This window comes from Mytilus edulis, chromosome 14, assembly GCF_963676685.1.
Source record: "Mytilus edulis chromosome 14, xbMytEdul2.2, whole genome shotgun sequence".
Lineage (NCBI taxonomy): Eukaryota > Metazoa > Mollusca > Bivalvia > Mytilida > Mytilidae > Mytilus > Mytilus edulis.
This window is the reverse complement of record NC_092357.1, coordinates 38429518-38446864: the sequence shown is the minus strand read 5'-3', so window position 1 is coordinate 38446864 and position 17347 is coordinate 38429518. Positions and strand designations below refer to the sequence as shown.

Here is a 17347-nt window from a genome sequence, read left to right as displayed (position 1 = left end):
CAACTTGTGCGAACGAGTTGTACAACTTGTGCGCACAAGTTGCACGTATTCTTATAGACATGCGCTGTTTTGCTAAAGACACTATTTTATGGAACGCCGTAGCCGCCGAATACAAACATATTTTTACATACATGATTGCACATACTTTTCAATGTCTGCACATGTTTTTTATCTATGTATACACATACTTTGCATATATATGAAAATAGTTTACTTTATATGTACTTACTTTTTATATATATATGCACATACTTTTCCTACATATGCACATCGTTTACCTTATATGCACACACTTTTCCTACATATGCACATCGTTTACCTTATATGCACATACTTTTCTATACATCTATTTGAACATAGTTAACCTCCTATGCATATACTTTTTTCTATATATGCACATACTTTTTTTTACATATGAATGTACAAATGTAGTTCTGCATGTGAATACTTTTCTCAGTATATATGAACATAGTTTTCAACTTTAGAATTACAATTCATATTATGCTTTTCTTTTGTTTTTTTTTCAAACTTAATTATGAGATTATGAAAGAATGTAAATAATTTTCTAATCTAAAAATACTTTTGTATATAATTTTTAAAGATCATTTTAGTAACCTTTTTTATAGCTTTCAGAAATAAAACTAAAAATTATTTTATTAACCTTTTTTCATTGCTTTCAGAAATAAAACTTAATAGGAAATGATTGAAACCTTTGGTATCTTTCACCATTCTTTATTCAGCAGTATAATTTCTGTAGATCTATACACACAATAACAGTTTCTGATCGGAAATATGTCCAGCTAAATTCATTAATTGTTTTTTTTTCATTATTCGTACGGATTTATCTTTTGGTCTGAAAAGTGTCCGTAATTTCAGGTTATGAAACCGAAAAACTGAGTAAAATTTACCACCTAGGGCAATCTAATTAGAATAGAGGCATTAGAAGTATACTGCTGTTTAAAAATCATAATTCAATCAAGATAAGACAAATCCGGTTTACAAACAACTATCGAGGGAAACACATCAACTTTAAGAGTTAAACAGCAAACCAACTGAACCACTGAACTGCTACCAAAAACAAACGCAAAATTACATAAAAGATGACTTTTTGATAACAACTGACTTTGTACTAGACATTTTAAGAAACAATGGTGGGTTAAACCCGGTTCTTTGGCTAGCCAAAAATCCCGCCTATATGGCTATGTTAAATAATAACTGACATATATTAAGAAGACACTGCTAGGTAAGACATTATTGAAATGAAAACTGAATCTAAAAATTGAACGAAATGAGATAAATGTGTATGTCAATCAACAAGAATTTCTAAGCATGAATTAATTCTCCAACCCCAAACGTTGATTAAAAGCCTTTTGATCAAAATTCAACGACAAATTTGCTTTTTTCGATTAAATGCTATGCATTTATAATAAACAGTACAATCATGCATATACTAAGTCAAATCATTCTTAAGCATAATAAGCACCGAAAAGTATTTTCGTGTGACTTGAATTGCAGGGAGATAATATATATATTTTAGTGTCTGCATCTGTTAATCAAGAACGAACTAATGATGAAATGGAGAAATTGAATGTTAAAACGGAGAAAATTGAGGAAGACGTAGGAGATATAAAACACATGCTCCAGCAGATAAAGTTTATGTGTGCCATGAAATTAAAACCACCAGGAGAAAATCTTGAAGAGTATGGTAAAAGTAACAAATTAAAGCTTTATTTTTAGTCATTCTTCAGCATAACGACACATAATGTAGAAAAAGGAAATAGATGTTGTTCAGGCATAATCACTTGACATGATTTCATACATTTTTCGCAGTTCTATATGTTCCTATCTAAAGTGACATTTCTCTTCTGAGACAATAATTTCATTACATACCATGACTTAAAAGACGAAGTCATTTTCAAATGTTACCATTTAACAGAGAACGAGAATATTGGATACCATTTTCACTTATTATTGTATGAACGCGCACATAAACAATGTTAGTCATCAACAACTAATGGCTTGAGTATTTATTTAAACAGGACGAGACGTTATTTGACAATTAAAACCCGGGTTTATCAACTTTCTGGTCAGACACTGGTGACGTTTTAAATGTCTGAGTAACAGCTGCATGCTCTTGAATACATATTGTGCTGGCAATTGTTATCCCGTGTGAAATTTTAATTGGTATACTGCTGCTAAGGTGGAATTTATGATTTTGAAATAAAAATTGTCTCTTTTGTCATATATTCTGGTAGTAGTGAGTTAACCGTTTATGTCTAATTCGAAATCTAAGTCCACACATGAGGTGAGGAAGTTGTTTCTTTAATATCTAGTTTTGGGAGATATATTTATGGAACCAAGTCAGAAAAATTTGGATTGTAAATAGAAAGAACATCATTAATATATTTGAACAGTTGAATGTGTAATTAAATTATATGGATAAAAGATGTCAAGAGAACTTGCATATGCCATACTTTACTACATTGTATCACATGATGTTATAAAGTACTGTTGATATTGCTTTATATATCAATACTTTTATAGCAGTAAATCGATGGAAAGATAGTTTAGACGGTTTGTTCTGGTTATTGTTGCTAGCATTTAAAATTTTAGATCCCATTCTTAACTGTATCATATCGTGTTTTTATCACTCGAAACAAATATTTCTGTTTAAAGAAAATTTTATTATTTTATATTTTTCATAACTTTATAGGAGAGAAAAATAGAAAATTAACTCTTGACGTAGATGTTACTTCTGCAGCATGGGATGAAAAAAGGACAACATGTAAATTAGAAGACGAAATGCAGGCAACTAAAAAACGTGTTGATAACGTTCAACATGATGACAACACGACATTTGTAATCGAAAAAGTAGAAAACAAATGTATTTATTTGGAACTGAGCGCCTCCCCAGAAGTATTCCAAAGTCCACAGAGATTGAGAACAGCTATAAAATCTCTAATCCGTCAGTTTGTACAGGCCGGTGAACTTGATGAAAATGTTCCAGCGACTGTAAATATAAATATCATAGTGAACAGCGCACTTACAACAGGTATGTATACCCAGTTTACTTTTCTTTGAAGACACTGTTTATCAAGTTAAAAATATGAATTAGTCCCTCTTTTGTTGTGTCGCATATCTTATCGTTAATAAAAGCACATACCATATTTCGTTATGTCATAGAATCAACATGTGATATTTCAAACTTGAGTTAAATTTCACAAAAATGTTATTTAATCTGTACGTCTTTTTAAAATTTTATATTTTACTGACATCATGTTTTACGTACTAAGAGGATGGCATAACACAATATACATATAAAATATTGATAAATTTCCAGAAGAGAAGACTGTTGTCTATACAGTATTCAGTGATAATGATACCTTGGATGGGTCAGATGACGATGAGAAATTGCAATTTGAACAAAAGCCACGATTCATTGTTAAAGAACCAACTATTGAACCAGATCAGCAGATAGCTTCTACATCAGCAAGTATGTATCGATAAACCGGGGGAAAATTAGTAGAAATGCATAAATAAATAAAAAAATAAGTAAATAAATAATCTGTATTTCAAGAGGACTATTCCAGTAGTTAAAACTTATCTTTCTGACAGTCCTCAAATTAACCATTATATATGTATAAGACCATACAGCATTGTAATGATATATTATATATATATATACAATTGTATCTACATAATAATGAGAAAGCATACTAAATTGCACATTTTTTTTTTAAATTGTAATATTTTGTTTTAAAAGATACAATTGTATTACTCATTTTTATTTCATTTCGTAAATTGTTCCATATTTGAGAAACAGAATATTTAAAAGTTTTCTTTAAAAAAATTGTTTTCGGCTTAAGAAAAATTTCATCATCTGAACATCTTTTTTGTTGAAAGACCTATTGTATTTGTTCTGATTATTTATTTTTTTCAGCCAAATTCTAAATTTTTTGTTTTGCAATATGTCGCTGAGATATTTCTTATATTGTATCGTGCAGTTTATGCGCTTTTGAATTTCACCCTGCTCAGACGAACTATTTTCATTCTAAGATTTATTTCCCTATTCACTGTTATCAATTGTGTGCATCTCCTTCCTAACAAAAAAAGATATCGACAAAGTTCTTTTTACAAATTGTTCGTTATATCCTCAGAAATGTTTGACTAATTTGAATCAAAACGATACGATGAAATTTCATATGAGTTATCTATCTTTACGAAATAAATTTGTTGGCATGTGTTATTAACTTATAAACCGTTAACCGTATAACCCTGAAATGTTTTTATTTGAGGCTCCTAGGTCCTTACTTAGAAAATCAGTTCAAGGTCAAAGGTCAAGGTCAAGTTCTGAATTTTGACTGTTCCTTGCTTTTGCATTTTCTCCATCACTGTAAAAGAAATGTATAAAAGATCAAGTGCAAATTGATTGCTTTATAGTAATAAAGATATGTTACATTTGGTCTGAGACAATCTAATGACATCTTATAGGAGTCAGTGCCTCTGAAATGTCTAATTATCAGGTTTATCGATTATTTCTTCAAGTTGATTCATTATAAAGCCATATGACCTTTTACAAAAAGTCTGGTGACATATGACCTTGAAAATGACAACTGGAAGTGACTTTTAGAAAACCGGAAGTAGCCATTTTTGCACTTTTTCATGAAAAATTGTCGGAATCCGTATATTTTGTAATTTATATACATAAACTTATCATTAAAGACCAGAAATGACTTTCGATAAACCGGAAGTGGCCAATTATCGTCTGGTTTAAAGGTAAAAGTATGTAGAAACTATTTATTTTTGGAATCAGTGTGAAAGAAGCTATCATATAAGAACGGAAGAGACATTAACTTCACCGAAAGTAGCAAATTATCTCCCTTATTTTACTCAAAGAATATCGAAACCACTTATGTATCACATTAGTACATGTTTAAAGTAACTAGCTTCTTTTAAAAATTTCTTTCATGTGGAAAGACCTTCAATTGTTCTCTGAACAGTTGGTTTTTCATTTTTTTTTCTTCCAGCTAATTTTGTTTTGCGATAAATATTTGTTTTACAATATGTCGCTTAGAAATTTGATATATGATATTGAACAGTTTATGCGCCTTTGAAATTTACCGAATACTTTTCTTTGTTACGGTTATCTCCCCGAACACTGTTTTTCTTGTGTACACTACTCCTTCGCAACTGTAAAAGATTACGACAAATTTATTTTATAAAACTGTTCGTTATATCTTTCGCATGATTTGTGGTATTTTGACCGAAGCAATACGAACACTCCATATGAGAGTTAAATCCTCTTATGCATTTGTTATAGGTGATATGCATTTCTATCTTGTAAACCATAATTGATAGAGACCTAGGATCTTTTGATTTGAGGTTCTTGGTCCCAGAAAATGAAAACAAGGTCGAGGTCAAAGGTCAAGGTCATATTTGCAATTTTTATTTTCGCTTATTTTTCCTTATATCCAAAAACCGCAAAAGATATCGACAAATTATTTTTACTAAATTGTTAGTTGCGACATGTTGTAACACATAAATTTTGATTGCAAAAAGTACATTGAACTTAACAGGGAGTTTTCTCCCCTCTTGTATTTGAAAATACGTGAATGGTGATATTACTCATCAACCAAATATAATTAAGACCTTTTGATTTGAGGTCCTTGATTTATGACCTTGAAATTGATCTCAAGGTCATAGCTTAATTTGAAGTTCTATATATTGACCTTTGCTTTTACCTCATATGTATACATGATAAAGCCATAAGACCTTTTTCAGAAGGTTTCTAACTTCAACTGAGTTCATTATAAAGCCATATGACCTTGTACAAAAGATTAAGTGACATATGAACTTGAAAAATGAAAACCGGAAGTGACCTTGAGAATACAAGATGTAGCTATTTTGCACTTTTTTCATATCAAAGTACTCAGAATCGATATATTTTGTAATTTAAATACATTTACTTATCACTTAAGACTTTAAGTGACTTTATGTAAACCGGAAGTGGTCAAATATATCATGGTTTTAAGGCAAAAGTATATAAAACTGTATATTGTTGGAATCAGTGTTAATGAAGCTATCATATGAGACCGGAAGTAGCACATTATCTCCTTTAGTTCACTTTTAAACATATCAAAACACTTTTTTTATTGCATCAGTCTAAGGAATCAAGCTTCTTTTCAAAATTTCTTTGATGTGGAAAGAATTCAATTGTTCTCTAAACAGATGGTTTTTTATTATTATTATTATTATATTTTTTTCGCCAAATTTTGTTTATGCGATAAATGTTGGTTTTGCAATATGTGGCTTAGATATTTCTCATATTGTATCGTAAAGTTTATGCGCATTTAAATTTCACCCTGCTAAACTGAAACATTTTCTTTGTAAGAGTTATCTCCATATTCACGTTTATTATCTGACGTATGTACATCTCCTTCGTAACAAAAAAAGATATCGACAAAATTCTTCTTACAAATTGTTCGTTATATTCTCAGGACTTTTTGGCTAATTTGGACGAAGCGATTCGATGAAATTTTATAGGAGTTATCTACCTTCACCAAATAAATTTATTGACATTTTTTTTTAACTCATAAATTGTTAATTTCAAGGTCCCGGCAGGGGGTGATTCATGTATGTCTCAGAACTGCTTTATTCTTTTATAAAATAGGCAGCTAAGATTGAAATAAAGTTTGCTATGAAAACATGCAGCCATTTGTTTTAGAATAATGATGAAATCAGACATGAAAATTGAAAATGTCTACTCCTTGGTTGCAGCAATTATATGATAATGATAATTTCAAGAAGAAAAAAATTAACATATAATTAAGCATTATTTGAAGTTTATATTTTGATGTTGAGGTTGTGAAATGTTTTTGGATATAAGGCGAAAAGGGTATTTAAAAAGGTGCAAAAATCTGTATTGTGACATTTTCTGAAAATAGCTTAAATATCATATTTTAAATCAAGAAAAAATGACTTTGGGCAGACAAGTTCATTACAAACTATGATTTTATCTTAAAGTTCATATATTGAATTAAAAACATATAAAAAACATCTGTTGTTTTTTTTTTTTTGCATTTCTTTGTTACCATGTTAACAAAAATTGGTAAAATTCATAGAAATGACAAAACAGAATGCTTTTTCATAATCAAGATTTTGGCTCTTTTTTTATTAAATTAATTTAATTTAACAGACAATAAAATTTATGAGTTGTTTGAAAATAATAAAAAATATATTAGCTTTTTTAAATGGCTGAAAGACCATAGCAACATAAAAAGGCCCTAGCAACCGATCTGAAATTGCTGAATTAATTTAGAATCAGCATTTAATACATGGTTTTCTAGGTATTGGATACATATAAATAATGGAGTTTGAATTCTATACTCAACAGTTAGATAGTAAACACTAGATACGCATTTGGTAACCATGGGAACAAAAACGTTCAGATTTGATACAAACCATTATGTACCTTATAATATCTGTTATGCAGCACTGTAAAAGGACTTCTTTCAACCATAATCAACAAGCAATTATATTTCTCTATATTTACAACTCATTTCTCTTGATTTCATGAAAGGTCATTTGTTTATTGTAATAACAATGTATGGCATATAATTTTTAGATGGAGAGACAGAGTTGATAATGAAGGACTGCTGAATTTGGTGGTTCCTCAAAAAATTGTATTCCTGGATTTTTCTCAATATCTCAAAATTCAAATTGCATTTTGGTCTAGAATCGTAAAAGCATATATATGTGGTACTTATACATCTTCGGATTTCAAAAGTTTCGAATTGAGCGTTCCTGCTGATGGTAAATCCAGAAAAGCACTTTCGACACAAGACATTATTAAACGTGTTGTTTTCAATTTTCTAATTTCTGAATTTATAGTATCATCGAGAAACAATTTTCCAGGGACACATCTATTGCTAGACATTGTTATTTTACTGTTGATCTGCCCAACTCAAAGTCATTATGACTCTCCTAGTCATCTCTCAAGTTCTATTTCAATCATTTCAGGGAAACCTTTATGACCAATTGGAAATATAAGGATTCCTCCAGCTAACAACAGTTGTCGTTATATTTTGAATGACAACAGTGCATTTGTCATATATATTATTAGTTACATGGTGTGTTAGTGACCTAATACGAGATATATGGGGTCAGTAAATTCCATATGGGGTGAGAGCGAAGCAATAGCACACCTTGTAAAGAATTTATCTTACCAACAATCTACGCATGTGGTATTTTGACTAGCGGCCTATCAAATTGATCAAGTCTTCTATATTTAGTATTTTTAAGATCCTATACTTCCATTTGTCCAAACAGAAAACAAATGCCAACAATAACAAATTTTTAGCTTTAAATTTATTGTATGAATTTATTTCAATCGTGTATTACAAGTATTTATTTCTTCGTCTGTTGAATCCTTTCAGATTTATTTTTTGAAAAGGAAGTAACTCCGTTATGCCAACAGAATGTGACCATTGTGTGAAACCAAATGTTATGACACATATAAACAATGTTTATTTTAACAAAACAGAGATCCAGTTTGAATTTTGTTGGCGTCTCTTTAACTTTTACCGAGTTATGCCCGGTTTGCTTTACTTTTCTTTGTTTGATACTTTAAAAATGGTTAAAACCGAGAACCAAATCAGTTTAGAACTGTATAGTTTGCCTTAAAAGACCTGGTTAACTGAAGAAATTTCTAAAAGTGACCATTTGATCTTAGGAAAACCTTTCTGGAGCCCCTTTTTTTCTGTCTTACATACCATATAATATTTTTCGACTTTCATGTAGATTTTTTTTTATCATTTCTGTAAAAATAAAAAAGAAGATGTGGTATAATTGCCAATGAGACAACTCTCCACAAGAGACCAAAATGACACAGAAATTACCAACTGTAGGTTAGCATACGGCCTTCAACAATTAGCAAAGCCCATGCCGCATAGTCAGCTGTGAAAGGTCCCGAAATGACAATGTAAGTCAATGCAAACAAGGAAACCGATCGGCTTAATTTATGTACAAAACGTGAACGAAAAACAAATATGTAATTCGTAAACAGATGACAACCACTGAATTACAGGCTCCTGACTTGGGACAGGCACAAACATAGAGAATGTGGCGGGGTTAAATATGTTATCAAGATCCCAACTATATATAAATTCATTCTCAAGTAAATCTTTATATAGATAAATTAGTAATGATTAAGAATTTGACATATTGTGTAGACACCTATAACTACTAGTATTGTTAAAATATGTATGTTGCCTGCTGAATATCATTAGTTGTTGTTGTCGTTTGATTGCTGTGTTATTGACGTATAACCTACATCTCCTACAGTTTAGGTGTATAAAAATCATAACTGAATATAGATTTATTGCTTTTCTTTCCCTCAATAATATGCTTAGACAAAGATAGACCAAGGAGAAATGTACCTCAATTTAGAAAGTTAAACAAACAGAAAAAAAGGTTTCACTTTCCAATCTTAAACACTTCCTATTTTTTTCCATTTTTCGTTCAATAACTCAAAAATGCTTTTAGCAGTTTTCATAAAACTTTGGTGAATTGTTTATATTCCTTGACGGGAGCTTATTTAAATTTGAAAACGTTTTAGGTTACGGAGAAATGGGAGTTTATTCATTAACTAGACATAGTAGAGGCTCTTAAGAGCCTGTGTCGCTCACCTTGGTCTATGTGCATATTAAACAAAGGACACAAATGGATTCATGACAACATTGTGTTTTGGTGATGGTGATGTGTTTGTAGATCCAACTTTATTGAACATTCTTGCTACTTACAATTTTCTCTATCTATGATAAACTTGGTGCTTTAGTTACAGAGGAAAATATTTTGTGAAATTTGTAAAAAATTGACTTTGCAGGGTAATAAATCCTTTAGGGGTCAACTGACCATTTTGGTCATGCTGAATTATTTGTTAATCTTACTGTACTGAACGTTATTGCTGCTTACAGTTTATCCCTACATATAATAGTATTCTATATAACAACCAAAAACGGAAAAATGTCTTTAAAAATTACCAATTGGGGACAGCAACCCAACAGCGGGTTCTCCGATTCATCTGAAAATTTCACAGCAGATAGATCTTGACTTGTCAATAACTTTACTCATTGACAGATTTGCTCTAAATGCTTTGGTTTCAGAGTTATAAGCCGAAATCTACATTTTACCCCTATGTTCTATTTTTATCCATAGCGGCCATCTTGGTTGGTCTGCCGGGGCATTGACATAATTTTAAAAGTAGATACCCAAATGATGATTATGGCTAAGTTTGGTTGAATGTGGTCCCGTAGTTTCAGAGGAGAAGATTTTTGTAAAATTTATGGACGACGACGCTGGACGCCAAGTGATAAGAAAAGCTCACTTGGCCCTGTGGGCCTGGTGAGCTAAAAAGGTGGGATATTCCAGTTTTCAGACCATGCTTTGAGCAGTTATGAAACTTTGGTGACAGGTTTATTTCTATTAACATACCCGTATTTATTCTAATAAACGCCCCGGGGTCGAAGACAATTTCCGAAAGGGGGGCGTCAATTAGAGAAACAAATTTCGTACCTTACTTCATTGACCTTTACCTGAATTTTGTTGAAACATACTATAGTAACATACACATGTTTCTTATTGTCTCCATAATCTATAAATAGCGTTTATCGGTAATATGACCTCATCTAATAATTTATTAAATATTAGTTTAGAAATGCATGCCTGTTTATAACGTTGAACTTTTAAAATAGTGCACTGTGTAACTGACAGATCTATTTTTGGAACTTGTACACACTGTGTAGTACTATCGGAGTGGATTAAAACATGGACGTTATTGATTTTTCGTTTCATGTTTCTGAGTGACCGGGTCGATGTCTTTGCAATATTGTAATGGGTAAGTTTCTTATTTATTATTTTAACTACAAAATGGGGGCGTTTATTAGAAGTCAAAAGTTCTGAACACACTATTTTCGGTAAGGGGGCGTTAATTAGAAGGGGGCTTTAAATAGAATAAATACGGTAACCTCCTTTAACTTTTTCATGAATTTGTGATATGAAATTGAGAAGTTATAAAACTTTATTCTTTGAAAAAATGACAGGCATAACATGCACTCATGGCTCAGATGTTAATTTTTATTTTATGGAATTACAATCTTTTCAAAGTCTAGGATCAGCCCCTAAAGGTAAGAGTACATTTGAACTATGCAGTATATCTGAGGTAGTTAATGTACACCTTAGCATTGCATTATCCTGATTGTAGCACAGTAATAACAATGAGATTTTACCTTTGTTATGTGTGAAGTGTTCTTAAAACACCATGACTTCATATGTTTTCTTTTGGTCTGTCCGTCCATCTGTCTGTCCTTGTCACTTCAGTTTCAGTCAGAAAATTCTTTAATCCAAATGTTTCTATAGACAAGACTGCGAATGAAGCAAAGCATGCAGTCATATTCTAATTTGAATATAAACACCCTTTATATATCTATTTTTTTACATAAATTTCTATTGATACATTTTAAAACATATGTTGCTATGGGTAATATGTATTTTCATGGTAACTATTGAAGTCAGCAACTCTTCGCGATGGTAATTTAGAGTTAGCTTATCCTTATATGTATTTTCTTATCAGTAATGAAAAAATTCATTACATTTAAGCTCTGAAACTGCAATATTCTGCAAATAATAACTCCGTTTTCAAGGAAAAAATCGGTTGCTATGGTGATAAAACAAAAGAAAGTCCCACGCATTTTTCTATTTAATTTGGTAAAGTAGTATCCTAACTTCATAGCTACAGTGCTAACTATGCTGTACACATTTGAACTTTTTATACACCAGAGAAAATTTTATAATTTCACAAAAATCCCTACTTCAGAAAAGTTGAAAATATGCCTTTTTTGGCAAAATTTTTAAAAAAATTTACAAATTTTGTTTATATGCAATCTTAACAAAAATGAAGCTTAAACCAAGTTGTATCAATGTAACATATGAAAATTAATGAAAAATACTTGATTCTATTCATAATCAGCCACTGAATTGTAGAGATTTAGCTGATTTTTGAAAGATTTTACTATGCTTCACAACCAAAAAATAGAGTGTCCATTATCATGGCAACCACTCGTATTTTCCCCCTCACATTTATGTTTTAGCAGTATTCAGTTACTGCTTCTTCTAGGCCATTTATAGATAAAATTTGAAACCCTCATAGATCACATGTATATGGCACTCTTTCTGGTTCTTATGAAGAGCTGTTCTTAACCGTTAACCCTGGAATGTTTTTATTTGATGGCCCTAGGTCCTAATTTGGAAAATAAGGTCAAGGTCAAAGGTCAGGGTCAAGTTCTAAATTTTGACTATTGCTTATTTTTGCATTTTCTCAAACACTTTTAAAGGTATATATTAAAGAAAAAGTACAAAATGTTTGCTATATTGTAATGAAGATATGTAACATTCCGTCTAGTACAATCCAATGGCATCTTATAGGAGTTACTGTCCCTGAAATGTTTGATTATAAGGTAAATTGATTATTACTTCAACTTCATTCATTATAAAGCCATATGTCCTATAACAAAAGGTTGGGTGACATATGAACTAGAAAAATGACAACCGAAAGTGACATTCAGAGTCAGTGTGAAAAAAAGCTATCATATGAAACCAGAAGAGACATTTTTAAAAATCAACGAAAGTAGCCAATTATCTCACTTATTTCACTCAAAAGTATATCAAAATCGCTTATGTATCGCATCAGTATAAAGTAAGAAGCTTCTTTTCAAATTACTTTGATGTGGAAAGACCTTCAATTGTTCTCTGACCAATTGGTTTTTAATTATTACTAATTTTTTTCCGCCAAATTTTATTCTTGCGATAAATGTTTGTTTCGTAAAATGTCGCTTAGATATTTCTCATATTGTATCGTATAGTTTATGCGCTTTTAAATTTGACCCTGCTAAGCCGAACCATTTTCTTTGTGAGAGTTATTTCCCTATTCACTGTTTATCATCTGTGTTCATCATCTTTTGAACAAAAAATTATATCAACAAAATTCTTCTTACAAATTGTTCGTTATATCCTCAGGTATTTCTTGCTAATTTGGATCGAAGCGATTTGATGAAATTTTATCGGAGTTATCTACCTTTACACAATAAATTTGTCGGTATGTGTTTTCAACTCATCATCCGTTAACCGTATAACCCTGGAATGTTTTTTTATTTGAGGCCCCTAGGTCTTAACTTAGAAAATGAGGTCAAGGTCAAAGGTCAAGGTCAAGTTCCCAATTGTCACTTTTCCTTCTTCTTGCATTTTCTCCAACACTTTAAAAGATATGTATAAAAGAACAAGTGCAAAATGATTGCTTAATGGTAATGAAGATATGTTACATTTGGTCTGATACAATCTAATGGCATTTTATAGGAGTTAGTGCCCCTGAAATGTCAAAATTATCAGGTTAATTGATTATAACTTCAGCGAGGTTCATTATAAAGCCGAATTACCTTTAACAAAAGGTTAAGTTACATATGACCTTGAAAATTGACAACCGGAAGTGACCTTGAGAAAACTGGAAGTAGGCATTTTTGAACTTTTTTCATGAAAAGTACTCAGAATCCATATTTTTTGTATGATATATACATAAACTTCTCACTAATGACCACAAGTAATTTTCGATAAACTGGAAGTGGCCAATTATCTCCTGTTTTGCATGTAAAGGTATATAGAAATGATATATTTTTGTGTGTGAAAGAAGCTATCTGATGAGACCGGAAGTAACATTTTCTTCATCGGAAGTTATCTCCCTTATTTCACTCAAAAGTATATAAAAACCACTTCTTTTTCGCATTAGTATGAAGAAACTCAATTTAAACTTTGGTACAAAGGAACTAGTATCTTTTCAATAACTGTGAAAATTTATGTGGAAAGACCTACAATTGTTCTCTGAATAAATTTTTTTTTGTCTTCTGCCAAATTTTGTTCTTGCGATAAATTTTTATTGTTTCGCAATATGTTGCTATTGATATTTTTCGTATTATATCGTATAGTTGATGCGCTTTTAATCTTCATCCTGCTTTGCCGATAACATTTTATAGGAGTTATATATCTTTACACAATTAGTTTGTCGGTATGTTTTTTTTAAACTCATCACCGTAAACCATTTAACCCTGGAATGTTTTTATTTGAGGCCTCTTGGTTCTTACTTTGATAATGAGGTCAATGTCAAAGGTCAAGGTCAAGTTTTAAATTTGAACTTTTCTGGTTTTTGCATTTTCTCCAACACTTTGAAAGATATATATAAAAGAACAATTGCAAAATGTTTGCTTTATTGTTGGGAAAATATGTTACACAAAAAAAATGTTAGTAAAAAAAAGTAAATTTTGTCTCACAAAAGTCAATTTTGTTTCCCAAAATTGAATCTTGTCTCACACTATTGACTTTTATGTTTTAATTACCATATCAGATAACAAAAGTAAATTTTGTATGCAAATACGTTTATATTTCATGCCTTTTTTACAAAATTGACTTTTGTCAATACAAAATTGACTTTTGTCATGACAAAAATGAATTTTGTCATCACAAACTTGAAGTTGTCATAAAACAAGTCTGTATCACATAGTTTTGTAAGACAAAAATTATTTTGTTATGACAGAAGTGACTTTTGTACAAAACCACAAGAGTCCCATTCGGCGCCCCGTACTGGATGGGGTTTATATAATAGAGAATGATGGACAAAACGTGTTGGGTAAAAAGAAAAAAGAGAATTGAGAAAAAGGCAAAAATTATAGTAAAAAAAAGAATAAAGAAAAAGGCAAACAAAAGTAAAAAAAAAAATAAAGAAAAAGGCCAAAAAAAGGAAGAAAAAAAAGAATAACATGAATAATGGTGTGTTAAATTTTAATGAATAGATGATACAATATTGGGCAAAAAATATAAAGAATAGAAAACTGGTTAAACAAGTGTTGAAATACTAAAAAAACAAGAACAAAATGGGGGACCAATCCAGAACCTACGAAGGGTCAATAGACATCAAACTAAGTCAGCTAGATATTCTCAAGATGTATAGCAAATGAGTATGTTCGATAAGGCTCTAATATGGCCCCTGTTATTAAAAAAATATAAAAATTTAAATGAGGATTTAATGACCATTATAATATCACAATCAATCAAAGCTTGTTGGTAATTTGTCCTTTTGTGTAAAAACTTATCAACTATATAACTGGCATGTTTAGGATTATGTTCTTTTAAAATTATTGCTTTCTATAAAATCAAAACTTTTATAGACAAAGCTATTGATCTTGCAATTATTTTGTTTTTAGAAAATTCCTCGCCCGAGGAGACTGAAAGTGCAGTGTTCAATGGTAGGTCATATAATTACAATCACACATTCCATTGATAGCCTATATATGTTTAAACGAAAATGTAGTATAATTGCCTATGAGACAACTCTCCACTAGAGCCCAAATGCCAAAGAAATTAACAACTATAGGTAACCATACGGCTTTCAACCATGAGCAAAGCCCATACCACATAGTCAGCTATAGAAGGCCCAAAAATGACAATTGTAAAACAATTCAAAACGAGAAAAAATAACGGCCCAATTTATGTGCAAAAAACGAACAGAACACAAATATGTAACACATCAACAAACGTCAAACACTAAATTACAGGCTCCCGACTTAGGACAGGCAATTACATACAGAATGTGTCGGGGTTAAACATGTGAGCGGGATCTCAGCCCCCCCTCCCCCCTTAACCTGGGACAGTGGTGTAACATTACAACATAAGAACGAACTATAAAAATCAGTTAAAAAAGGCTTAACTCATCAGATTGATACAACTAGAAATATTAAACAGAGTGGACGTGGCCGGGTACTTGTATATCCCAACAACAGCAAAACATAGATCTGAGAGTACTCGCCGTTACTGACATCTAGTTCAAAGCCAATAACACTTAATAACTAAAATATGCATCTGAGACTAAATTCACTTTACACAGTTTGGCATGTTTCATGTATTTCGTGTCAAATTAAAAAGAAACAATAGATGTCAATATTTTAAATTTCTGATCAAATGACATTTTGAATATTTGGTGTAACTGCCACATTAAATTAATCAAACAACATTAATTTTTCCCCCGAATATTTTTCATCTAACTAAACCAAGGATTGAGCGCAATAGAGCAACATGATGCACGTTCATTTCAACAGCAAACTATACTAGAAACTGTATATGCTATATCTCTACCAAAATACTGGATATTAAGTCCAGTGCAAAGATAATTCTTTGATATTTCTCACTCTGTATGTCAATCTTAATGTATGTTGTAATTCATCTGTACGTAATTGTGCCTCTTCCCAGAAAGAAGGGATATACTGGTAAACGTCTGTCGTTTCCTGAAAAACTACTAAATACATCTTCCTGATATTTGATAACAAGCTTCATTTGAGCATATTTTACTTTGTGGTGTATTTTTAGAATGATCGTTCATCAACTTACTGTTAACCAAATACTTATATATAGTCTTACACATTATGGCCAGGTATAAAATGCTAGTCGCGTTTTCTCATGAAATACAAGCAACGGCTTACTGAAATTTTGATTGAAAATTTATTTGAGCTTGGTACATATGTATACACTTTAATACCTTTTACTTCCTTTTAACTAGCTAACAACAATTTACAAAATCCTGCCGACAGCACAAGCTAATATAAACGGTAACAATCTTAACGGTAAACACGAGTTATATCAATGGGCCAGATTGCCAGTGTCAAATGAGTGTATTGATTGATAGAGAACTAAAATTATAAGGCTCTTACGGGTATGGAGATGTGGGAATATATTTTTTTACAACTTATGTATTTCCCCGATTTTGAAAAAATTATTCAGTTGGTAGGATTTAACAATTTGGATGTGTATCTTAAATGTTTCTTTTTAGAATTTGTTTATGCATTCACCAAAAATAATTATCCTTTTCTGTGCGTATCATTAGAGAAAAAATGAAATATCGAATTCCAAAAGTAGGGGGCAGTCCGTAAAAAAGGACAATATTAAAGGTTATCGCCCCCCAAAAAAAACAATGGAAACAACGGTCTTTTTCCTGACTTGTTAACATCCATTAGTTCAATGTGTTTAAACGTATGATATAAAATGATAAGGTGATAAAACTTAGGAAACGGGGAATGTGTCAAAGAGACAACAACACCGAACGAATAGCAGATAACAGCCCAAGGCCACCGATATGTCTTCAACACTGAGAAATTTTCTCACCTGGCGGAGGGCTGCCGCTGACCCCTAAAAAAAATATGTAATCGATCAGCGAAGATGAACGTCACACTTCACTCCAAAACATGGTCCAGAGCGA

At 31.2% G+C, this 17347-nt stretch overlaps 2 protein-coding genes across 1 annotated transcript; both read left to right on the top strand.

The window, feature by feature from the left end:
• Window positions 1-17347, top strand: part of LOC139502413 (uncharacterized protein MCAP_0864-like) — an 87946-nt gene that overhangs the window by 51260 nt on the left and 19339 nt on the right.
• On the top strand, window positions 1543-15379 carry LOC139503263 (uncharacterized). The gene is made up of 4 exons (XM_071293025.1): window positions 1543-1711; window positions 2714-3052; window positions 3341-3493; window positions 15303-15379. Exons 1-4 carry the CDS (start codon window positions 1576-1578, stop codon window positions 15377-15379), a joined length of 705 nt encoding a protein of 234 aa, XP_071149126.1. The 5' UTR covers window positions 1543-1575.

Bases quoted from the DNA above. Each gene is read 5' to 3' on its own strand.
- LOC139503263 (XM_071293025.1), top strand. From the start codon at position 1,576: ATGGAGAAATTGAATGTTAAAACGGAGAAAATTGAGGAAGACGTAGGA. The intron at 1,712-2,713 runs GTAACAAATTAA...ATAACTTTATAG, and splicing joins TCTTGAAGAGTATGGTAAAA to GAGAGAAAAATAGAAAATTA. The intron at 3,494-15,302 runs GTATGTATCGAT...TTTTGTTTTTAG, and splicing joins GATAGCTTCTACATCAGCAA to AAAATTCCTCGCCCGAGGAG.